The 24,780-nt window shown below is 38.0% G+C and overlaps 1 protein-coding gene across 7 annotated transcripts in view; it reads right to left on the bottom strand.

Moving 5' to 3' along the window:
• ank1b (ankyrin 1, erythrocytic b) overlaps positions 1-24,780 on the bottom strand; it is a 79,118-nt gene that overhangs the window by 5,831 nt on the left and 48,507 nt on the right. Inside the window, exons 22-44 of one of the 7 annotated variants that reach the window (XM_028025480.1) lie at positions 24,678-24,750; positions 23,940-23,960; positions 22,597-22,720; positions 22,008-22,071; positions 21,679-21,791; positions 21,360-21,584; positions 19,546-19,700; positions 19,125-19,336; positions 17,880-18,084; positions 17,687-17,783; positions 17,332-17,560; positions 17,023-17,151; positions 15,582-15,701; positions 14,870-14,954; positions 12,687-12,761; positions 12,313-12,444; positions 11,892-12,050; positions 11,295-11,366; positions 2,007-2,652; positions 1,784-1,919; positions 1,649-1,693; positions 1,232-1,303; positions 185-279 (exon numbers count right to left, since the gene is read on the bottom strand). In XM_028025480.1, the coding sequence (XP_027881281.1) occupies positions 211-279; positions 1,232-1,303; positions 1,649-1,693; positions 1,784-1,919; positions 2,007-2,652; positions 11,295-11,366; positions 11,892-12,050; positions 12,313-12,444; positions 12,687-12,761; positions 14,870-14,954; positions 15,582-15,701; positions 17,023-17,151; positions 17,332-17,560; positions 17,687-17,783; positions 17,880-18,084; positions 19,125-19,336; positions 19,546-19,700; positions 21,360-21,584; positions 21,679-21,791; positions 22,008-22,071; positions 22,597-22,720; positions 23,940-23,960; positions 24,678-24,750 (3,258 nt within the window). In that variant the 3' untranslated portion in view covers positions 185-210. The remainder of the gene's footprint in view (positions 1-184; positions 280-1,231; positions 1,304-1,648; positions 1,694-1,783; positions 1,920-2,006; positions 2,653-11,294; positions 11,367-11,891; positions 12,051-12,312; positions 12,445-12,686; positions 12,762-14,869; positions 14,955-15,581; positions 15,702-17,022; positions 17,152-17,331; positions 17,561-17,686; positions 17,784-17,879; positions 18,085-19,124; positions 19,337-19,545; positions 19,701-21,359; positions 21,585-21,678; positions 21,792-22,007; positions 22,072-22,596; positions 22,721-23,939; positions 23,961-24,677; positions 24,751-24,780) is intronic. The other 6 variants (XM_028025482.1, XM_028025481.1, XM_028025483.1 and 3 more) reach the window with 6 other exon arrangements.

The raw sequence follows: 24,780 nt of genomic DNA, 5'->3' as shown, positions 1-24,780 counted from the left end.
ACAAAAAGGGATTCTCACTTGGAGTAACAACAACGACAACAAAAAAACCAAACAAACAAAAATAAATAAATAAAAACAAAGTTGGTGTAAGAAACTATTAGGCTCTATCAGATTGGTAGCAGTCACCACACAGGTTATTGTCCAAGCACTGGGATGCACAAGTGCTTGTTTTGTTGTCCCGTACCTGAAGGACCGGGCAGTATTTGTATTTCAGTGTTTAACTCTCCGGAGACTGGTGCGCTGCAATGACTGAGCACCCTTTCTTACATCCATCCCCACCTGGAGCAAGGAGGGCAGGAGGAAGGAAGGAGACAACACTTGGACCAGTTAAGTGCTGAAACCAAAGTAGGAAACTAACTATGGCTCACATGTTCAGGGTCTCAAAGGGCTTTAGCAGTCAACCAACCAAATCAGACACCAAATTAACTCATTTTGTCTTTTGTTCCATATGAAATTTCTCATTCTTTGAATGATCTGAGTCATAGTTGTTTTTTTTTTTTTCCATTTAACTGTACAAAATTCCTTAAACCAACATGAACCAAAATCCTTGTGGCTTCTATGTATGATCTTCTGTGTGTTTCACTCTAAGTAGCTGATCTACAATGACAAGATGTGAGTTCAGACTTGTAGTCTTTGTGTGATGGTGTGGGTAGCGTGAGATTTTGGTATCGCGATAACCTTGAGCAAATCCACCATGTTTTTACTGTGCTGTGAGTTTAAATAAGTCTCTTATGCAATCACATTTAATCTATTTTACAACATCGTTACAACTCATTCTCATTCATTTTGCTCAGCTGGTAAATGCTACTGAAGCATTGATCATATTTTTCTACTCAACAAGGTCCTGCAACATTTAGAAAATCTTAGAAATTAAACTGTATTGTTGACAAGCGCGTGTGCACACAAAAACACACTAGAGGTAATGAAATAGTTGCTTGTATATTTCTGAAAGAATTAATAAAAAGGCCTGCAAGTATTTAGTTCAGAGACTAAGGCTATCCATCCACTGGCTACTGTATATTTATCTGGCAACGTAAAACCTAAAGTAGTTAATATATCCTTGAAAACAAATGCTGTCCAAATGCAATATTTGTTTCATTGTTTAAAACAGATCAATATCCTATATGCTACTTTTAAATTCATGATTTTTCTATGTGGAATGAAAATAATAACATACATGAAGCTGAAAATTCATGTATGTTGGAAAATGTGAAACAAACAGTCATCTTACTTTTCTAGAGAGCGCAATTCCGCGTTCTTCAACAAATTTTCCCTCAGCAGAGAAGTCCGCTTTCTCTTCTTTCTGAACAAAGAAAAGATAATAAAATACAATCAAATAATGATTTATATCAGCTTTGAATGCTTGAGATGCTTTCTTGAATCAGAAAAATTAATGTTAAGCAATTTTTTTGTTTGAAAAAATCCTTTAAGTCTGGGTCTTCGAAGTGATCAAAATGACCAATCATCAGCCCTGATGATTGCTGAGTCGTTTAAAAAGATTAAAAAGTACAGATGATTGTGATTTGAAAAAAGTAAATGGCTGGATATAAATTTGAGTATTCAAAAAAAAAGAAAAAAGTTAACAAAATGAAGATGTTTTCCCTCTCCAGGCGCAGGAAGCGGCGGGTGGTCGGCATTGCAACCTGACCTGGCCTCGCCTCTGCTCCTGCTCCCAAGCTTGTTGGCCCGTCTCCTGATGAGAGAAGCCCAGCCCCTTGTCAAAAGGCTGCGTGCCCTTCAGGAAGTGCCCACGCAGCACATAAGAGTAACCCGTATCACACACCGGAGTCAGTAGGGTTTCCTGGGCTGTGTGCAAGCCTGGCACACTTCCATCATGTCCTGATGATGCCGAGCCCACCCAGCCCTGCAGGGAGTCCTTGTCTGGTAAGTATGGCTGAAATGCTCCACCTCCCACCATCCTGTAGGGAACGAAGCACAGCTTGATGTTAGCAGGGGAACTATGATCTCATAATGCGTTGAGACAGTGCATCTTAAAGATGACGTACCGGTTGTCCCCATTGTGTTCCGGTGGCCTCAGCCCAGTCATCTCACCATGCTGGGCATACACCTGCTGGCCTGCAACAAGAGAAATCCCTTCCACTGAGCCCAGCCCCACACCACCAACTCCTCCTTTAGTTCCTCCTCCCACCGCCACACCGTCCCCTCTCCTTGCGTCTGACCTCTGACCTCCCGCTTGCCCATTCAGATTGACCTTTGGAACAGCGCCACTGGCCCTCACCCTGTCCAGTTCTGCCAGTGCACTCGCTGGCTCTTGTGGCACTTCCTCCTCTTCTACCTCCCCCTCCTCCTCCTCCTCTTCCTCCAGCTCCATGATGGAACCACTGGCCCCACTGGCTCCGCTGCTTGGACGGCCCAAGCTGCAGGGCAAGGAAAGCGTCGCACCCTCAGAGTCATCTGCTCGACTGCTACCATCTAGCGATGAGTCCTCAACTGTGACCAGCGAGGGGCTAACCCCTGCTGGCCACACCTGAACATCCGACATCTCCATTAGTGTGTCTTCCTCCGTGGTGGCAATGGGCGCACACTCCAGGCTGGAAACTTCCTGCCAGTATGGCTCCACACCCAATGGAGAGGGCAAGCTGTACTGCATGGAGGCCGGGGACACAAGCTCCTCCTGCACCAGCCCATATCCTGGAAGGAAGACAGGGGCGAGACAAGAGAAACACTAACACCGAGCAGGCACAGCCATGGGGAGGGTCGGGAGGTTGTATGTCGACTGTTTCTCCAACCTACTTAAGAAACAGTGGAGCTTAGCCGTGTCCCAATACACAAGTAGAGACTCTACATTCTAAGAATTTGGACCGATCAGTCAGAAATACATTTTGTCTGGTGCTGCATTTCATTAAAACCAGACTCAGATGACAGGAGTTTTGAAAACCTCAGTGATTTTAAATGTTGGGATGCTCAGAATTGGCAAGAGGAGCTCTTTTAGTGTGCAAAAGTAGAAACTAGTTTTAATTAAACAAGTTTTGATAATTAAATGCTTGAAAAGGAAGAGTCACTTTATGGAAGAGCTACCAGGTCATGCTGACAACAATCTTCAGAGTGGATATTGTTACTGAGGGGAAAAACTTCAAAGTGTTGTGTATCACTGAAGTGTTTGATAATGGAAGTCATATGATGTCCAGAGATGCCTATGCTACTAATAAGGAAGCTGCATTTTTAATGTGTTATGCCACAAATGTTGGCAGCATTTCATTAATGTTCGAGTTAATGTAAGGATCTACCTTGTGAAACACAAAGAGATTGCTGTTTTAATTTTCGCTAGCTGTACTAGTCATGCTAAATTAAATATAAGTTGCTAAAGAAACTTTACAATATTGATGCAATATTCATTTGGTCTTTTAGTAATAATAGGATGGTAAAATCCTGTTTTACATACTACATTCTTACACACAACTATTCCCCTAATATAAATCACTAATAACAGGTGTAAGGCTAAAAGAGTATTTTGAATTATATTAATGATCATTTTTAAAAACAAAAGAGAAATGGCTAAAAGCATTGGCAGGTCAAAGCATTATAAAATCAGAGACCGGAGCTTGACCACAAAATTCTGATCCAGTAGATCTCTATTAGTAGACTCTCCCTGGTGATGAAACACATATTAGCTTTCCAGCTAATGACTAGCAACAGCGGTGCAAAAAGGCAAAGTTGATTTCTACAGTTATAATAATTCGAGTCACAAAAAAGAGATAGTTTATGCAAATCCTATTTTAGATAAAGTAACCTATTCAAATGATAGAAGGACAAATTAAGCACAAATTGGTTCGAAGTTCCTGTTATCTGAGTTTGATTTTTATGTTTAAAAATAGTCATTTAATGCAGAACTGCAGTACTCCTGCGATTATATGTTATCTGCATGCCCTTGAATAGAACACAAGAACATTTTAAATTAAGTTTTTTTTTTCTTCTTTGCAGTAATACTTTGTCCAGTTGATGTAAGAAAGTTAGTCTGGTGTAAAGAATTCAGTCCAGGTCTTTGTCATTGGGACACAGCAAGATGTGCAAGCTGTGAGGGCAAACAGTAAGAGCTTCGTGGATCATCAGAGCTTCGTGGATCATCCTTTGTTTGTGAGGTGAATGATGCAGGGCTCTTGATTTTTTAAAATTTTACCAAAGAAAGAAAGTGAATTCCCAGAACATAAACTGTCCCAGGAAAGAAAAAAAGAAAAGTGAGTGTAGCTACATGTTGATTTTGGGGTTGGCACGATATTCATTTACATTAATGCAAGGATATCCGTTTTTGTAGATGGGTCTTTTAATTTTGCCCAATTAAAGACCTTTCATTTCATACAAATCCGAAACTAAGCAAAGCAGCTTGGAGGAATTGTCATCTCTGCAATATTATTGTTATAATGTAACACAATAAACAAAAATGCTTTGAAATATCTGTTATCGTTCCAACCCATGTCATAAGTTCCTGAGTGGGACTCAGCAGTAGGCTTTGCTAAGAAAAATGCAAGCTACAGTTATTCTTGCATTCTCCTTTATTACAGCAGCAATTCAGAAACATGCATCCTACTCTGTACCTCGGGCATGTAAGTACAAGTCCCTGTACAAACACTCACACACACACACACCCCATTACACATACTCACATTAAACACAGTTAATAGATTTAAAACTAATTTAATTTGGATAAACGGTGGAGTCATTAGGTGTAATTAGTATTTTACCTGAAGAAGACACCTCCTTTAAGCTGTGCCAGTTTGTATGCTTCCCTTAATAAAAACATATCTGGGGCTCCACTTCCAGTTAAAACTGAAGAAATAAAAAGTTTCAATGCATACTTTGACCAGAATAACAATTTAATTTAAAGGTAAAAATCAATGAATAGCATTCACTTAGCTCATATTTTTGTTTTTGTAGTGCATCACTTTTATAATAGTCGTTACACAGCATAAGCTAATACGATCTTCAGAGTAAATAACTTCAGACCAATATGCAGATATTCATCATTTCAACCCTCACAGTGGCTTAAACGTTTGTAAGAATGAAATGAATTGAAATGATATTTTTTGATTAACAGCAGAGCAAATCCACTTTTATCTGAGCTGTCCTCTGAATAGTTGTTAGATCATCAGAAAATTATAGACAATCTCTTTGCTTAATCTGAGGTCACTGAAAGAGTTATCTCCTTCAATTAGGATAATAACCACAAAACACCTTTTCACAGAACTCCGCTTCAAAAAATCCAAACTGTTTCTTTAAGTATATGAAAGATATTCCATGTTTTCATATATGTTTTTGGCGTTTAACTTTTATTATTAATTCGAGTGCCACCTATAATTAATTTAGGTGACTAAAGTTTTCATTTGCTTTTCAAAGACAGTATAGGAAAGAACCAAACATACACATTCAAACACAAAATTGAATTAATGCAGTTTTTGGTGGTAATTTTAAACTTCAAAAAGTAATTATGATTTTTCTAATGAACACCATGTGAACACTCTGAATCTCACTTGAATCACAATAAGCAATTTTTGTAGGAATTAAGCAAGGGAAATTAAAATAATTTTACATTTTAAATGTTGTGGAATGTAATTCTAATTTCTGTATTACTTAAAACATTAGCTAAACAAACGGCTGAAAAAATAGACAGAATTAGAAAATTATGATGCACGTCACTTATACCGATTTCTTGTAAAACTTAAGTCAAAAATATCTTCATAACATGGAAAATGTGAGGGGATTGTAGTTAGGATTTCTAATGTAAACATATGCAATTTTTACATTAGTGAAGGTGAAAAGGTCTTCATCCAAAATCAAGCCCAAAGTATAGTTGTGAGAAACATATTCATGCAAATATATCTAGAAACGTACACTTAGTACAGGTTTTAATGCAAGGGTTCAGCTTAACTTTTAATAATGAATGCAAATTAAACATTTTTAATGATGTCCGTCATACCTGGCCTCACTAAAAGCCTTAAACTATATTTAGCTCAATCTTAATTTTCAAAATGTTGTTAATTAATTTTAATAGCAAAATCTATTGACTGTTATCTAAAGGAATGAAAATGGATTTAGAAAACATGTTTTATGTGATTCTGTCAGTGATTAACTGAAAAAGCTAACTCTCAGGAAAGGCATACGCAATAGTTAAATACTAATGGATGTAGATGTGGCAAAGGTTCCCAAACTTGACATATTTAACCAACATGCTATCAAGTTTGAGCATAAATGACATGTTTTTGGTGCTTAATGTGTCATTTAACAGAGGTGAAATTCAGCAGATCTGCAGCTTAAATTTTTTTTGTCTTACTTTTAATGTAAAAAGCAGTACCCATTATGGCCCAGTAATGGAGATGTGAACATTTTGGCATGTAGTAGCTTGAAGCCTTACAGCTTAATTAAATTTTTAGAACACCTGACACATGTTAATACAGAGACTATCTATTATATAACCTCAACACGTTTTGGCACCCGTAGTAAAGATGTGCAAAAAGCCTTCACACAAATTCATCTTTTATTACAGGAGCTTAATGTCACACTGAGCACAGAAGCAAAAACTTCAGTGCATTTATTCCATTTAAAAAAATATGTGTTTCTTATAATGACACTGCCATCATAATGATTGGTACCAATTCATTGCAGATATATGTGTAATTGTAGAATATTTTAAATTATCTCTTAGTTTCTAAAGTTGATCATAGCATTTCTCTGAGGTCCAATAAAAACATTATAATTTATCTAAAGGCCAACTGATTATGTGGGAGCAACGTCACAAAAAAGCTTCTCCTGTTCCACCTTCACACAGATAAACATAACATGGAGTGTGTTACCTGGACTGTTTAAAAAGTCATGGATAATCATGCAAAACATATGGTCAAATCTACACATAAATAATTCAGCAGACACAAAAATCAACATTTTGCCAAGGAAATCTAGGTTCCACCTCCTGAAAGCAAGTTCTGAAAACAAGAGATCCAGGAATTGTCAAAAATCTAGAAGACCAAGTGGTATCCTACAGCCAAAACTTGTTGTGAGTTTGTAAAGAGAATTAAAAGTCGATGTACCAACAATTGTGACACTACTGATTTTGCTAAAAGCAATTATTTCCATGGGATTTTCCTCCTGCTGAATGAATGTATGCAAAGCAAAGATCAATTTTGTCTATATTTTTCAGTGTGACGCAAATCTGCTGCATTAAAAGAAGGATTTCAAGGTATTTTAAGGCTTTTAAGCGGCAAGAATCAATTATTATAGCTCCTTATGTGAGTGAAATACTTCTTTACGATGCATTTGTTTTATTCCCAGAATTTATTGACTTATGAACTACAGTGTGTGTGTGTCTCTGGGATGGAACAGGGCCAGGATGATCAGAGGTGGCATCAGAATGAGGGTGAACAGGAAGGAATGAGTTAGAATGGCAGCTTGAATGAGTTTAGCTGAGTCAGGGTTAGTCCTTCCTTTTTATTCCTGTTGTTAAAAAAACAAACAAAAAACACACACAAGTGTCCAAGGCACAACACATGGTGAAGCACAGATTAGCTCTACTGAGACTGAAAAAGCCCTAAAAAAAAAAAGGACACCACACTTCACAACACGCTTCACGATACACTGTTTTAACAACAGTCAAATAAAAACACAGACACACAAAACTACACTCATATTCTTTTATATATAATGAATGAAGTAGTTTTTTTGGGTCACAGGTGAGGTTAAGATGTAGGGTAATAAATCCTGAACATCCAAACCATACACAAACACACACCCTCACACCAGTATCCCTGCCAGCAGATAATGTTTCAACAATGCTGAGAGTCCTTCTGACCTGGGCAAATTTTTGCATTAAGTTCAGTAAAAAGTGTAAAGACCCAAGAAACCCCCCTCAGTAACACTGACCTCTTAAAATCTTAAAGACAACTGTATGATTAATGAGTTTGCCCATGAGATAAAGACTTCATGTTGCAGCAGCATTGTTCTCTGAACATTATGTGCGATGCAGAAGTCAATGTGTTAACAGCATATTGTTAAAATGACACCATTTATTTCACAGTAAAAGAAAAGGAAACACTTTTTGAGTTAATTTAGCATAAAACAAGATTAGAATGCACCCACTGAACAGAGAGAACATTATGCACAGCAAAGATTAATTCAGACACTGAAAGCATGCCAGGCACAGTTTGATGTTAAGAACGTAAACGGCAAACTGCAGACACCACAATTCATCAGTACAAAATCCTCACCCACTCATACACAGTGTTTATCAGAAATGTACATGTACGGTACTCATCATCAGCATTAATAATATATTATCTTTGAGCTTTAGTTGTTTCCTTAAATCCCTCTTTATTGGTGCTGGACTGGAAATATAACAGATGCAAGACCAAGAATTTAATTTTTTTGTTTGGTCAATTTTCTCTGCTCCAGACAGGTTCAAAATTAGGAATACAGGCCAAAATATATACAAACATTTTATTGATATAGATATAGATGTGCTATATTTAGAGCTTAATGTAAAGCTGCAATGTGCTTTTCAAAACCAGTAATGATGTGTGACCTCATCCTTTTAAACAAGTCAGTGAAAAAAAGTGTCTTTATATACAGTGTATGTAACTATCTGATTTGAACTTAATTGATTTGGGCCATTTTGAATAATTTTTAATCCTGTGTGGATTACAAACAATAACCAACAACTTCCAACATGTACAATTAGTTCTTGTTTTTAGGAATGGCTGAACCCTTAATGGTGATAAGGTGCTGATCTCCAGTCAGACTTTATGAAAAGGGATAAAAGGATGAGTAAAACCCAAAAATTAATATGGTGCTCATGCCTTTGATGTGTGCATGTAAACTTCTGACTTAACCCATACGTAAAACATACTTTGGAAATAATAACCTCACTCAGTTAATCCAACAGATTTTCAATATTTATCTGCTATGCAAATAAGACTCAAATCTAATTGTCTGTATCTAAACAAATGTATCTTTTAAAAGCTAGTCTGAAACAAAAAGCTCACTTTTATGCTTACACAAAGTCACACTCCAGTACGGTAACAGCAAGGCATGCAGCATGCACGTGCACAAACAGTAGTACACACACTGAGCTGTGGATTTAAAGAGGAGGAGAGGGTCCCCACTCGACTGAACGAGGGAGGAGCGCGGGGGGAAATAAGATGACAAGAGAAGAGGAGGCCCAGAGGTCAAAATGAGGTTCTTATGAGGTCAGAGGTCAGACAGGTAGAGCTGTGAGGAGGAAGAGCAGGAGAAAGAAGAAGGAGGAAAAGCAGGGCAGCTGGGCAACTTGTATGTTGTGTCACAGGTTCAGAGAAAGAGGAAGAAGTTGGACAGAATCCTGAGGAAGAGAGATAATTCCAACATCATCTGCAGTAAGATGTGTGGAATGTTGTCTTTTTCTCAGGTAAAAAGAAAGCAAGAGCAAGATAGGAAGAGGGAAAGACAGAAACAAGGAATGAAGGCCCAGAGCACATTTTCATTTTGTTCAGTTTTGACTCTTTTATCCATCCCAGACATACACACAAAGATATGTATGCACACACACATACTTATGTGCACACATACGCAACCAGTCCCACATGTAATCCAGACATCCATAGTAAATGGAAGGAATTTCTTGCACAGTGCATTGAGATGGTACACATAACCCTTGTTTTTATTTTTCTTTTCAAATCACAATCCAAACACTTCAGTACATCTGATCCGGTTTTTATGTGTCAGACCGAAAAAACAGAGTGCATAATTGTAAAGAGGAATAACATTTTTTAAACAAAAATCTGAAAAGGGTGATTAGAATTTGTATTTAGCAGTCTATACCTTGAACTCATCATCTGTGTTATGCTTCCACCAGCTTTATCCTTTGTTTTTTCAGCAAAACTCTTCCATCGGATTGGTTTGGAAGTATTTGTGTATTAAAAATGTCAAGTCTTGCCAGAAATTCTCCCCTGTTGTTACAACTGAACTTTCCTTAGACCAGTAGAACACCTGAATATAAATATGCTTTGTTTTAAACTACCTCCACTCCAGTCTCATGTCTCTTGCAGCCTCTAACAGGTTTTCTCTCAGGACTGGATGAATTTATCCACATCATCTTCCAACCAACTGAGACCACTTTCCCAGTCTCTGTTTGATCAAACTGCCATGTTCCCCAGCATTGATGGGGATAATGGGCTGATCTCCAGTACCGTTTTTTAATTTTTATTTTTTGCCACATACAGTATTTTGCTTGTGGGACAAAATGTTCTCATGCTTGTTCTGCGCCCTACATGGCTGGTAGAAAACTGCAAGTAAATTTTAAGGCTTTTGTTTAACAAAGACTTTTCCATTGTTGCCATGTCAACTGGTTATCCCCCCTGAACCATGGATCTCTGCAGTGCTTCATGAAAAATGTAAAGCCTTGGCTACTGTTTTATAACCTACCCGTGCTTTAAACATCTCCATAACATTACCCTTCTTCATGCTTTTTGTTTACTAGAGCTCTCCAACAATCCTGCACTTTAATTTGGTGATTTTTGAAGACTATCTAGAGCAGGGGTGGGCAACTCCAGGCCTCGAGGGCCGGTCTCCTGCAACCTTTAGATGCATCTCCACTTCAACACACCTGAGTCAAATAATGAGGTCATTAGCAGGACTCTGGAGAACTTGACTGCACTTAGGAGGTGATTCAGCTATTGGATTCAAGTGTGTTGGACCAGGGAGACATCTAAGAGTTGCAGGACACCGGCCCTCGAGGACCAGGATTGCCCACCCCTGATCTAGAGTAAAGGGGCCTGAATATAAATGCAGCTAGGTTGCATTTTCAGACTTTTATTTGTAAAAAGATGAATTAATTAGTCACTTTCCTTTACTTCAGTGTCATGCACCCCTTGTTGGTCTGTCACATAAGATCCCTATTAGATACACTGAAGTATGTGGATGAAGGGTGAAAAAATGTGAAAAAACTTCAAGGGATATGTTCTCAAGACACTGTGCTTGTCGGATTCATACCTTTATGGCTGTATCGCCTTAAAATCCAGAATATAAAGGAGAGCTATGATGGTTTTCCTAGATGAGTAGAAACATTATAATTCATATCTAAATTATGAGGTGCAACAAAGTGTAACTTAAAAAAAAAAGATGACTTGTGCCCCAGTGAGAAATGCACAGAGGCGGTGTTAGTGCATGCTGATAAAAGCCATTTTCATGGTGGCAGAACGACACCATTCCTCAGACCTCAAAATCATCGTCTGAGACTCATCGTCGTCATCAACATCATCATCATCATCATGAGCAGCAAACCACCATGCAGCCCCAGTTTCTGATCAACTTACCCCTTCTGAAAAACGGGGGTCTAATAACTCTCGGCTTGTGCACTATGCGTGAAGGCCTTGTGTCCGTGATCTCTTGTGGGGCAACAGAAACAAGGCACAATGGCTGTTACCCACACTCTAACGAAGCAGGCGATTTTTCACAGATGAAGGGGAACGGCAGAGCACTTTCTCGGGCTCAAACAGGGTAAATGTTTCAATTGAATAGTAAGTTGATGTTTGAAAACAGAGATTTTGGCTAAATGCCTGTTTCCTCAGAGCGACATAATTTTAATTCCTTACTTTATGTACGTAGTTATTTTCTTTGTAGTAACCTTTGCTTCCAAATTATTTTTAACACAGGAATATTGTCAAAATTGTAATTTCAAACCATTGTAAATAGAATAAATATAAACAATAAAGAAACCTTCATTTTCTCCTTTAAACTCGTATATCATTGTAGAAGGGATTTTGTGATCATTAAGGCATCTTCATCATCATCTTCAAGATAATCACGAGCAAGCATAAGCTATTGTTATTTAAATATATAAAGATAAGGCTTTGCTGATAGATAAAATTGTTTCTCTTAAATTCATGCTATATTATGTTTCTGTTTCTTACCATTAATGACACTAGGAGACAACAATGTAGAGTCTCTGTCAGCCAGACGACAGGCCCCCTCTTCTGACAACCCGGGCCCCTGTTGTGGGGCCTGACCCTCAAGTGAAGACACAATATCTGCGCGGTCAATGTTCTTCAGAGCTGTGTACAAGCTCTCCACTAAGCAGCAAACACACCAAAATGAAAGACAAAAAGAGAAAATAACAGAAAAGATTTAAAATGAGAACATGTCTTATAGTAAAGTGTTTGTAAAGTTACACTTTCAAATACTTTCTGAGTTTCTTTTAATACAGATCCATTTGTTCTGTTGCTTGCTGTTGGTTGAAATCTAAAGCCTTTCCACAGCTTTAAACATTGTTCTTAATCCCCTACAGAGTAAATCGGTAGTCAGTTTAATAAGAATTGTAACTGTTTCACTCACTTTTGGCCCTTTTGCCCTCTCTGCTGAGCCACAGGTTGAGCAGGGCGGAGCTCTGGTCCAAAAGGGAGTTTGGATTTTCTACACGGATCCTGTTGATGTCGTCAACACTAAACTGAAGCTCTCGCGCCAACTCTGAAGGAAAAAGCAGATCAAATAAACTGGATATCTGCACCAGTAAATATAGACATTACAATCACTAACAAATGAAGTAAATACCACAGGTTATCTCCTGGTCTGTAAACTGTAAGCTCTCTTACAGTTTACATAACCTGACAAGGGAACTTTTCCTCAGGCAAGACTAAATCAAATCCGTCACTAGTTTGTGTTTACTCGCTGTATTTGTCTCAAGCTTGTAAAAATCTGAAGTTACTAACCTGCCCAGCTTAAGCCTAGCTGATCAGATATGATGTTGATTTTGATCTCAGTTCTCTCCATGGCGTTCACTGAAGCTAAAGAGAAAATAGGAGCAGTTTAGGACCCACCAAACATCATGAAAAAACAGTGTGAAAAACACCAGATTTCTAAACTCAGAAGATTGTAATCAGAAATGTCTTGATTCCAGGTTTCCTAATCCTAATTCACGATATAATACATTCACTAGCATTAGATTCCCTAAGAAGATTTGTTTTGTGCTGGTGATTTTAAAAGATTACCATCTGTATTTATATTCACAACTAGCAAATATATTGTGAACATATCTGACAGTGAATATTATTTTGTTGATCTCACAAATGTGGATGGGAGAGACCATATTGACTGCTGCAGCTCCTGGTCTAACAGTGTACGGCTGTTGCTCTGTGCACTGTCCTTAGTTATCATCATATGTACCAGGAGAGCTTTTGGTAAGACTAGTTATTAAGTTTTTATGAGGCTCAAAGTGCTAAGTTTATGAAGAATTAAAACATTTTCATTCAATTTTCTTAAGACTTTGTATCATGAGCAACTGGAAGAGCACTAAAACATGAGCTGAATTATTAAAGTCACTAAATGAGATACTAAGCATGTTAGTGTTAGCCTAACACTTCAGCAACAAGAGCAATTTAAATGTATGCACAAATCATGTAGGCGGTTATTTGAACAACCAATAACTGCCTCGCTTTCTTTTCATTTATAAAGGAGAAAATGTTTTGTTTGTTTTTGTAGTTTTTCAACTAATTTGTAAGTTATTTTAATTATAACACAATGGATATTAGTAAAATTATTGGGAATTAGTTCAACTTCAAAATACTAGCAAATTGCTTGCAGTATAAACCTTTGTATGTGAAGTATCTGCATCAATAGGAAGTAGATATACCAACTTGACTAAGTGGTAGTTTAAGGTGAATTTGTGAGGTTAAAACTTTCCTGATCAAATTAATATCAGGTTTTTTGCCTCATTTTGAGTCTGACCTACAGAAACTAAAGTTCAAACAAAAACATCTGCCACAATCAAGAAAAGCAGACAGAATAGACTTCACCATTCATAATGTCATTCCAGAGTGAGTAAAATGCTGTGCAATCAGAACACTATTGTTGTCCACATAACACTTACTAAATATAGTTTGTGAATTCTTGTCAAGGTTCTCAAGAACATAGTATAAAAATGTATTTTTTTCAGTGTTTCTGTATCAGGGGCTAATACATTCTGACCGGGACATCCAGGATCGTAACATTTGATCTATCCTTATGAAGTTAAGTAAAGTATAGCTATAAAAAAAGTTATAAGATTACAGTTTGTCATGTGTGAACTAAAAAGATTTAAAACTGAGCAAGGTTTCTGTTAAGATCTAATGATAATACGTACCTCTTCTTCTCTGTCCAGCCAAATAAGCACTAACCACAACATTGTTTTTATCCAAGTAATCGTCACGGTTAGGACTGAGTGTGGGTATAAGATGTAAGACTTTGGGGTTCATTGAAATGTTAGTCCCGTAGTAGCATTCCGTAAACATTACAGAGGGACCAAGGTGCAATGTAGCAGTGCTGTGTACTTAATAGACAGAAGAGACCTTTTCTCCTCCCTCCTCCATCAGGAAACCACATTTTTTTAACTTTAAGAGTTACCGTTACGCATTTACCAAAAACCAGTATAAAGGGCTCCTCTGTCTAGCTCCACTGGGAGGTCCTGCTCATTCTCAGTGCTCATAAGCTAATAGTATCTGCTGCCATGCCATTGGATGTCGCAGTGGAGACACCAGCGCCATGCTTAACCAATCACAGAAGTCGTTGTTTGAACATCCAAGACACTCAGGAAAGAATAAGTCAGACTTTCCAGGTGCCATGGAGCTTCTTCAGGCCATGTTCCAGACGGCTGCTTGTCTATCGGCCTCACATTCTTGTGTGCTTTCATCGAACTGCACTGCCACAAACTCTGGGGCATACTGTACAGCAGTGCATTGCATCCAAGGCTTTAGTCTTTGTGCCATGCGTGCACATGAGACAAATAGGGGCAGAGAGGGTGGAGTAGGGGCAGATTAGGGAAGCGGGGGTCTGGGCAAAAGGGCAGAGCAACATTCTGTACCCATCTCCAGTGTGTGTTTATGAGGAGAGGGCTGAAGTACAGACAATAAAAACGTACCCACACCGGGCTCGTTCAGTGCACTGTAGCGCTCTCTCAGGGCCAGAGGGGTTAAAGTTCGCCTGCGTTCCTCACTCCCAGCAACCTAAAATAGGGACAATGGTTGCTTATGGTAAACAATAATTGTCTGGAAAACATCTTAATTGGAAAACATGGAAACGACAACAGCAAAATAAAACATTTGACTATATAAAAGGAATAAAGCATCCTTTAAATTGGTTTGCATCTCTGGTAAACATGCATAAAAGACTTTGAAATAAATGACATGTCTTTATTTTAATAACATCCTATCTTTGCTACAAAGTTTTAAAAAGTAATATAGATACAGGCCCACATAATCAAAAATGCAACAGAAGGCATGAGTTTTAGATATGTACCAAGAGAGTTGTCATTAAATCTACTTTGCCAATATGGAAAGCAAATTATAAGTAAAATCTTCAAAAATGCAAGTCCCTGTACTTTCAAAGTACTATTTTAGTCCAACAGTAAAGTGAATTCCTGCAAATTTATCAGAATATTCTAACTGGTCACATTTTTGAGTTATTAAATTCTCAAGATAACTAAAAATAACTATTCATTATTAATCCTGTGCTACTTGAGATGTGTACTAATTCATAACCCAGTAAGAATTTGACTTCACAACCTTCATTTATGTTCATTTTATAAGCTTTCATGTTTAAATGTGTGCTCATGTATCATGGCAAGTTCTTACCTTGACACAAGGTGGCATAGTTATATTAAGGTTACACAAGACATGTTGCGAGTCCTCGTACTTTGTGCATTTCCTCAGAAAAGACAGAAACCCAGTGGCTTCCTTGTTACTATCCCTGACCTGGCACATATAGATGACAGAACAAAGAAGGAAAAAAAAGCAGAAAAATAGATAGAAGTAGGTGGAGAACAGAACAGAAGAGAATGTGAAAGAAAGAGTGCACAAGACGATGCACATCAGAAAATATTAGAGTGAAGCAGAGAAAAAGAAGGGAGGAGTAAGAGGAAAGGACAAACAGATCAGAAAGAGGAGTTAGATCTCTCCACAGAGCCTCGAAGGTTGGTGCGCAGTAACATTGGACAAGAAGCAGGGGGAAACAGGGATGGAAGCAGTCCACAGGCAGGCAAGAGAGAGAGATTTACCTGCACATTTTACCTGGGCGTCTGTCAGATCAGACAGTTACAGAGTGACCATGAGAGAAAGAAAGAGAGACAGTGAGACAGACACGTACAGACAGGCAAGGCCGCAAAGATTGGAAGGCAGGCAAAGAAAGTGAGGGAGACACAGGGCATGCAAACAATTACCCAAGAGAGTCAGGGGACAGATAGGTAAGTTGTTTGTTGCATGGCTACAAGAATTTAGGTAGGTGATACTACATAGTACCATAAGTCACACCGACAGATGTGGATGAAAAAAAAAAAAGAACTGACTGTACTTAGGGAAAAAGAACACCATACAACACAATGAAATTACATCAATATGGTCACAGGACGGACAAGACAAGGTTTATACACAGAATTCCATGTAGTTTTCAAAGACATGTCCGGGAAAAAGAGGACGTCTGGTCACCCTAATTTGAATGAACTTGAGTTTCAACACATTCTGGCTTTGAAAGCTAGAACATGTTAGGAAAAATCTGATATCTGACAAAACTGCTATTCTGCCTCAGACCTGATCATTCAAATTTATTTGTTTTTTTCACCAAACTTTTCCAACAGTATGTCCAAGTAATTGTATAATTCTATGATAAACAACACGCTTTATTTTTAAATTGATAATGCTAAATTCACAATAAAGGCAAAGAAATAATTAAATGTCACATGTTCTCCATATAATATTACAGAGCAAATCCTGTTATACACTTGGCATAAATTCAACTTTTATTGTTTGCATCATCAATTTTTCAATAGTCTTTTTGTTTCAATGGCACTCCCTGCTATACATTTGTACATGATATTGGCGCCATTAAAAAGATTTACTGTCAGGTTCATAATTAAGTGTCTGTTAATCAATAAGTAATCTGGAAAGAATATTGATCATCTGTAGAAAGGATCCTTGGTGTGTTAAACCCCAAAACTAACTAAAATAAAAACAAAAACCAAATGGAATGAATGATAAGTGATAGAAAGTTAGGCAAGTGAGCAGCCACATAAAGACAGACCTTGACAGAAACAGGCAGTCTGTTGTCTCTGAAGGCCTGGAAGCTGAAGCTGCGAGGCTGCTGAGTGGCCTTCCGGATGGGCACTAAATTCCCAGAACACTCCAGGTGCAGCGGCATGCCCTCCATAAGCTGTGAAAACCATGCCAATGTTAGAAAACAAGCAGACTATGACCATCCACTTTTACATACATTTCTAAAATGTACATCTCTGAGACTGAAAAGTAAAATAAGGGAGAACATGAAAAAAAAGTAAATTTTTTGCCACTTTTTCTTTCTGTCAGCGTGATTACTGTTCTCCTTTACACTTACCTCGATGTCTCGACTTCGGGCCACCTCTGAGAAGTTTTCGTGCAGTTCCAGAGTCTTGTCCATCTTGTCATCTGTCATGCAGTAGCAACGCAATCGACCTTCCCGAGCTTCATTCATCTTTGCAAAAATGACAAATTTGGCCATGTATGGGACTGCCATGAGCTCCTTGTACAACAAGTTGGCAAAGGTCACTGCCTCTGCTGTACGAGGACAGTCTGCCAGCCAGAATCTGGATGGGAAAGAAGAACAAATGATTCAAGCCAGTAGAAACTAAATGTTTGCACATAAAAATGGAGAAAAAAAAGGGTGGTAATAGATGTTTTTCTTTTCACAAAGTTCATGCTGAGTTGCTTACCTTGCAGACACGTTGGTGGTGAAACTGGCACAGTTACTCGCGTACATCAGCTTGGTGGTTCCAGTAATGTCCTCCCACTGAGCTGGAGCTGTTCCACCTAAGTAACAAAAACAAACAGTGAGTTTAATCTGCAAAGACACAGCTTCCTACAGTCCTTAGCAATTCGAAGTTGGACTTTTTTTTTAAACAGTACCTATAACACTGCAGAGAAGGCGCAAGCTGGTGGTGTCTCCCTCCCCTGCATCACGTGGACTTTCCCTCCAGGATGGAGGTAAAGGAATGCGCAGACCAATTGGACGGTGGAACTTGCGCCGCCGGGGTTCGATTGTAACCACCGGGCTGAAGGTTGCCTGGTTTCCCAGCTGCCTAGTTAGCAGTTCATCAGGGATTGGTTGTGCCTGAAATTTATTCAGGGGGACAAAACATTCTTAAGAAAACCAAGAAAAAAACATGACTGCAGGAGAGAGAAAAAAAATAGGAAAATAAAGAAAACCAGCGTATCAAGTTTCAAAGGATAAGTGTGGGATTAGTGCTAAAAGTGAACTTAAGAAAAAATGTGCAATAAACTGAAACAACAAGCTCACAGCCATACTCACACATGCAACAAAGTCATATTTCACATCTGACCCAACTCACACCAGTGCATCAGCTCAGTCAGTGTGGCTCACAACTTAAATCAGGCAACTGAGGAGAGACGGACGGCTGGATAAAAGCAAAACATAAAACAAACCAATGTAAGGCAAAGCAAAATGCAGACTCATGCAATTTATTTTACATTGACTGTTATCAAGACAAAAAAAATGTTAATAAGGAATGTAACCAAAACAAACAAAGAAAAAAAATACAATGAAAGCCCATGTTATGTACAACAAAAAAGATTGCATGCCTGGTGCCTTATACTGGTTTTACAGTCCATCATATGGTTTTATATTCAGGACTGCAGTTTAAACAAGCTATTTGAAATGTACACTTGTTCACACACTTATTTCATGTTCACTGCAACTAGGAATAACTATTGTATAGAGTGACCAGTTGTTATTTGTTTATTTTTAGACTCTAGTGCATGTGTTGTGTTAGATTTGTCAAAAGGGGTATTAGCTAAGAGTTTGGCAAATTTCTTAATCTTGTGCTTGAAACAGAAAGGTTGAGATGCCGATTTACAGCTGAGAAAAGAAGTGACTTATGATGCTTAGATATTCTTAAGAGGGCAGCACAATGTCAACATGAGTCCTAAAAACTAAAAGTGTAGTATATTCCCTTATTTGCTCAAAAGAGCAGCTCAAAAACATAAATCAATGAAAGTCGACATTAAGCCAGCAGGTAAATGTGCCACTACAGACCACAAAGTTTCTCTCTCTCCAAGACAGTGTGAAACATCAAATATCCAAGGAGTTATTTCTCTATGCATTTCTGCAGAAATGTCTTCCAATCTTTTTACCTGCAATCCCAGCCTCACTCTCTTGGTAACAGCCGTCTCAGGGAAGATTGCTTCCACATGGGGCACCAGCTTGCTGGTGAGCCGGCCACCTTCAGGGCCGATAAGATCACTTTCCTGCTGAATGCGAGAGACTACAGCAAAGTAGAGGGGGAAGTCGGTGGAGATGATTCGACGTATCCTCTTCTTCTCCAGCTCCTCTTGACTCTCCAAGTCTACAGCAAAGTGAACAAAGGTCAGAGGGAGGCAAAACGATGGATTTTTATCGGTTTAATGTAAATCAGGAGCAGCTGACTTTCAAAGTTTTCTGAGACAGTGACCTTGAGAAAGTTTCCTTTGAGGGTTGCACCTCAAGATGACAAGTGACTTTTCTGAGAACATGCAAGCTGCTGTGGGAAACAGTACCTGTTCAAATGAAACTGACCTTCATCCATGCCATTCAAAATGGTTTCTAGCACTTCATCTCCATAGCGATTGCGATGCTCTTTCCAAACGGAGCCGTTTTCACTTCGTAGGACCACAAGCTCCCGGTCCCCACGGGCCAATGAGGCAAAGTGGGGGATTTCCACTATGACAGGCCTATAAAGATAAAAAGTGCTTTTAAAAGCCTTCAACGTCTTTATAAACTTTTCAGTTTGAATCAAGAGTCTTCAGTGAGTTAGAGGCAATTATATATTTATACTGGTTTAAGAAATTCTTGTTTTTCAATAGAATAATACAAGACACTTCTGTAATGAACAAAGACCTCAGTAAAGCAAAGGCAAAGAGAATTCAGAGGCAAACAAAGCACAACCAGACCCGTGACAAGCATGAGCAGAGGAGGATCTGCAGGGATGATAGGTGAGAGGAAAGAGGTGAAGAATGTGGGTGGTGAGAGATGAAAACAAGGACAATTGAGGACATCACAAGGAGGTTGTAGGAATTACAACAAACCAAAATGAACGGACCAACAACACTGTCCAAAGTCTGAGTAATAGACCAATAGGCACAACATTATGACCAGAATGCCGTAACAAACTGCAGAGCACTGTCTGTTCTACAACGTTTTTATTGCAACCAGCATTGACTTGTTTAGAGCATTAACTTCTCATAGACAATAGGTATGGATATCATTCTGTATTGCATTCTGGGATCACTGGGGGTTCTTAGCAGAACTCTAAATAGAACTCTTTGGTAGAGGTCAGAGAGAGAAAATTTGAAGAGAAAACTGAAATAAGGATGTTTGTTGTTCTTGTGATCATTCCTTAATTGAGCCAGAATAGCTCGCCTAGCCGATAATGGATCAAACCACATGGGCCACTCTTCACTCTCTACTTGTCTTAATGAGTCCTGTCTGAGCATCATTGCTCATTCACAGGAACATTTTTGAAAGATACTGAGTTTTGCAAACCAAGAACAACAACTCAATATGGAGATTCTCTGAATCAGCCGTATAGCCACAGAAATGTGTCTGGTCAAACTGGCTGAAGTCCTTATGCTTGCTCCTTCTCCCTGATTCTAATGTCAAGGACAAAATGGTTACTCGTTATCTAATATACCCCAACAACTATATTAGATATAGTTGTTGACAATGAATTTGTCTTCATTAATTTAGAAGACAAAATTAATGTTTTGACTTCACTTGTATGTGAAGTCACATGCAAGAGACTGCACTAAGTCACACATAGTATTATGTGTGACTTAGTACATTTAAACACAAACAATACTTAAAATAAGACATTAAAAAGTTTCAAACAATAAAAATAAAAACTTAAAAATGCTTTTGTAGACTAAAAACAAGTTTTAATTGATGCAGATGTTAGAAATGTATAAAACAAGTTTTATTATGTTTATTAATTGATGAAAAAAAAATAAAAATTGGTTGGGCAGGGATGTTCTGTTGTGGGCATGCATATTTGCATGTAAACCTTCATTTGACACTTGTTCCTGTACATTTTTCAGGTCAAATATCCAAACTTTCTAAATTATAATTTCCAGAATTATTATTTTTTTTTATCCACAACATCGTTCCGACTTTGCGATAGATATTTCTTTACTATGGTCTGCCTTTAAATTTGAAGCCTGCAAAAGCCAGAGAGTGAAAAGCAATGGATGAATGGATGAACATTTATTGTGAAAACATTTGTAATTATGAAAATACTATTTTCCTCAATTCACCTCCTCATATTTGAGAAATACTTAAAATTGCAAACTTTAAGACTCCTGAGCACAAACTGACCTAATACAAGTTCGACTCACCCCAGAAACTGCATACTGGAGGGTCCCAGGGAGATGATGCGACTAGCCAAGCCCTCTCCCTCTACCAGTGGAGGAGGCGTCGTCAGTTTCTGGGGTTTCACAAGACGGCAGGTGATGCGTGTCGGTGCGGCGCAGGTGCGGGGAGGGATGATCACCCGCAAGCCGTGGTGCCTGCTTCCTCGCATAGAACCTCCACGTGCATCCACCATGAAACTCACCAGAAACCTGGGCATTGTTGGGTGACAGGTGGTTTTAATGCAATAGTACTGATAAAAGCTTTTAAAATAAGCAATTAAGGATTATTAACTGATTAACCCACCCTGTGTGAATGGGGCTGGCCACAGGGCTGACATTGTCTGAGGTTTCTGTAGCTGGACTACTCGGGATAAGAGAATCCTCATCATACTCTTTTGGTAAAGGGATGGGCGTGTGCTGAGAACAATAATGATAAATAAAAAAAACATACACAACCACGAATGGTAAATATTAAGATCCAGAAAAGGAACAAGGAAGAAAATAAAATGATTAAAAATGCTCCATAATGTAATAAATGTAAAGAAAGGACAGAAACAGCCAGAGAAACCTTTTTAAAATAATATTTTATTGAGGAACATAAGCTTGTTAAATGTGAATGAAGCTGAAGGCTACCTGGTCGAGCTGCACTGTCTCCGGGGACACACAAGGAATCCTGGGAATAGCAGGGGAGTATGGCCTGCGAGGGAGGAAATCAGGAAAATCAAAGGCAGAACACAGCGACTTAATATTGCTATGCAATAAAATATTAGTTAGGTAATTATGTTTTCTGTATCTAATTGTCAAGAACAACCATATGCATGCTCGCTCTCAACAGGAATGCATGCTGTTATGTATTATGACAAAATATACAGTGGCATTCAAATGTACAAGCAATGCTAATGTTTTATATATAGACAGACAATAATGGTAGAGCTAACAGAATCTGATTTCTAACTAGTCATAAATAAAAGACCAGTTTGTAATCCTTACAAGGTCGTAAACTTGGTTGAACTAAACTTTTGATGAAGTTTAGTTAACGATAGCACATACTGTTTGATAAAAACAAGTCCAGAAATCTGATTCAACATGTAGAGAAACTAACAATCTATCCACTGAACGGCGACGCCCTTAAACAGTAACCATCTGCATAACCTTAGCTTTGAAGCAAAAAATATCTAATTTAATCAGCATGTGTGGTTTAAACCTCAGAAACCTGACTTACGTGGTTCCCGTCCCACCCTCAAAATCTCTGAGGGTTTTCTTTGGGGAGAGAAAATCATCATCCTGGTCTTTGAAGTCATCAAGTTTCAAATAGCGTGCTCCATCCAGCCCGAGCAATTCATCTCCTGTTGATACAATAAAAAGGAAGAGGAAGGCTGAAAAGTAAAGACAAAAAAAATCTCAAAAGGTAAAAGAAACTGGTTGTAAAGAAAACAGGATTAGGAGAAAGAACAAGGTAGCCCATGCAAAATGGTGGCCGATCTCATCTCCCAAATTCTACAAATTTTCTATAGCAAGGAAAAAAAAAAAATATATATAGATGCATGCCAATATAATTAATTGTTTATGTATTTTAAAAACATATCTATAACACTTAAATGTCAATAATTTCAGCTGATATTATCCAAAAGGTTATGCAGATGGTAATACATCTGTTTCCCATCCCTTCGCCTTAGAGAAACCACAGAGAACAACGGCCACAAGGCAACTGTAAACATTGTAGTAACAATGGAGTCAAACCAACAACACTGAGAACAAATGGAAACTACAGAAGTGGAAAAAAAGAAGAGTGGTAAGACAGTGATCATTAGCAGAGCTTAGTACACTGCATGGAAGGGAGACTGCAAGGCAACCTGGTGACAGCTGGTTGTTTGTGAACATGCTGATTAAGGATGAAATAACATGGTTCTGTGTAGGAGAAAACAACTCAGTTATTAAACAAAAATAATATTGGAAATAATATGTATGACTTCTAAATTAGGCACTTAAACAGACAGAGATGTTTACAGACATCCATCAGGACAGGCTGTTCCGCAAACGCCAAAAACATTAAACAAGACTAAGAGGTTTGAAAAACAAGGCTGATGTGCAACTGCCTGTGCTCATATCAAACAGCAAATGGGGTTGTGTGTTGTTTTCAGGAAAGTCGCAGCTGCTGCACAGCATGTGTTTAATTAGCTAGTGGGTCAATTAAGTTGCAAAAGGAAGAGCAACATTATATTGGAAGAGAGCCGCTTTTGACGAATTGGAATACTGTCCATAATAAACCCATTAAAAATTGCATCGGGCGCCGGTGAAAGCAAAATGAGACATTTACACATGCTGATGAAAAGCAGGAATAATATTTTTTCAATAAATTTCTGAAGAAGCTGGAATAGAAAAAAAGAACAGAGATACAATAGAGAGGATGAGGATAAAGACAAGAAAACAGTGCTGGAGTTGAAATACAAAGAATAATTAGAAAGACAATTAGTGACACACAGAGATAATGAAAGTAACTGCGATGACGGCACACATTCACTAGCCACCGGACTGGACAAGGCACAGAAACGGATACAATCATACCTAAAGTTAGCTGGCAAACTCCTACAAAACAAATAGAAGGAAAGGTTATAAACTGTATGCATATAAACAAATATCTATGGTGGCATTTTTTATATTTCCCATGAAGTTTTCCTCTCGCTAAATAAGGAAAAGTTGGAAATAAACACAATAAAAGCAACAGCACCCTCCACAATTATTGGCATACTTGGCAAAGATGAGTGAAAAACAAATTAATCACACTTTGGAAAATCATAATTATTTAAGGGAGAAACAAAGCTTACATTAGAAAATTCTTTTTTAACTATAAAATCATTGAAGCCACAATTATCAATAACACTGAATGATTCTAATATAAAAATTTGCATTTCTACAAAAACTTGAGATAAAATCTACTTTTTGAGTGAGATATGGCCCAGACGCCATACAGTACAGCATTCAAAACAATAATTAAAAGGTACACATAGTTGAAACATCATAAAATTATCTTAAAAAAACAAACAAAACAAAAATTTGATAAAGTGCAAGATTCAAACTTAAAAAAATAATTTCTTTTTTTCTAAAGCTGTGGTGATTAGGAACTACAATTACAATGTCAATGATTTCCTATTTCTATGGAATATAAGTGTGCCATAAATTTAAAACCTGAAAGAAAACATGTTTAACTGATGACTAGATATAACATCCATTTACTGTGATGCCAAAAACGGTGAAAGATGCTGAAAACTGCATGATGTAACATAATTCTAACAGAAAACCTACCTTCATCTTCAGAAACATCCAAAATTTCATCTACTGTCTCAGGAAAGCTCATCCGATGCTTCTCTGTGGTCATCTGTGAAAAACCAAACAGAGATTAAAAGTA

The sequence above is a fragment of the Xiphophorus couchianus genome, chromosome 8 (genome assembly GCF_001444195.1).
Source record: "Xiphophorus couchianus chromosome 8, X_couchianus-1.0, whole genome shotgun sequence".
NCBI lineage: Eukaryota > Metazoa > Chordata > Actinopteri > Cyprinodontiformes > Poeciliidae > Xiphophorus > Xiphophorus couchianus.
This window is presented reverse-complemented; position numbering and strand designations above follow the sequence as displayed.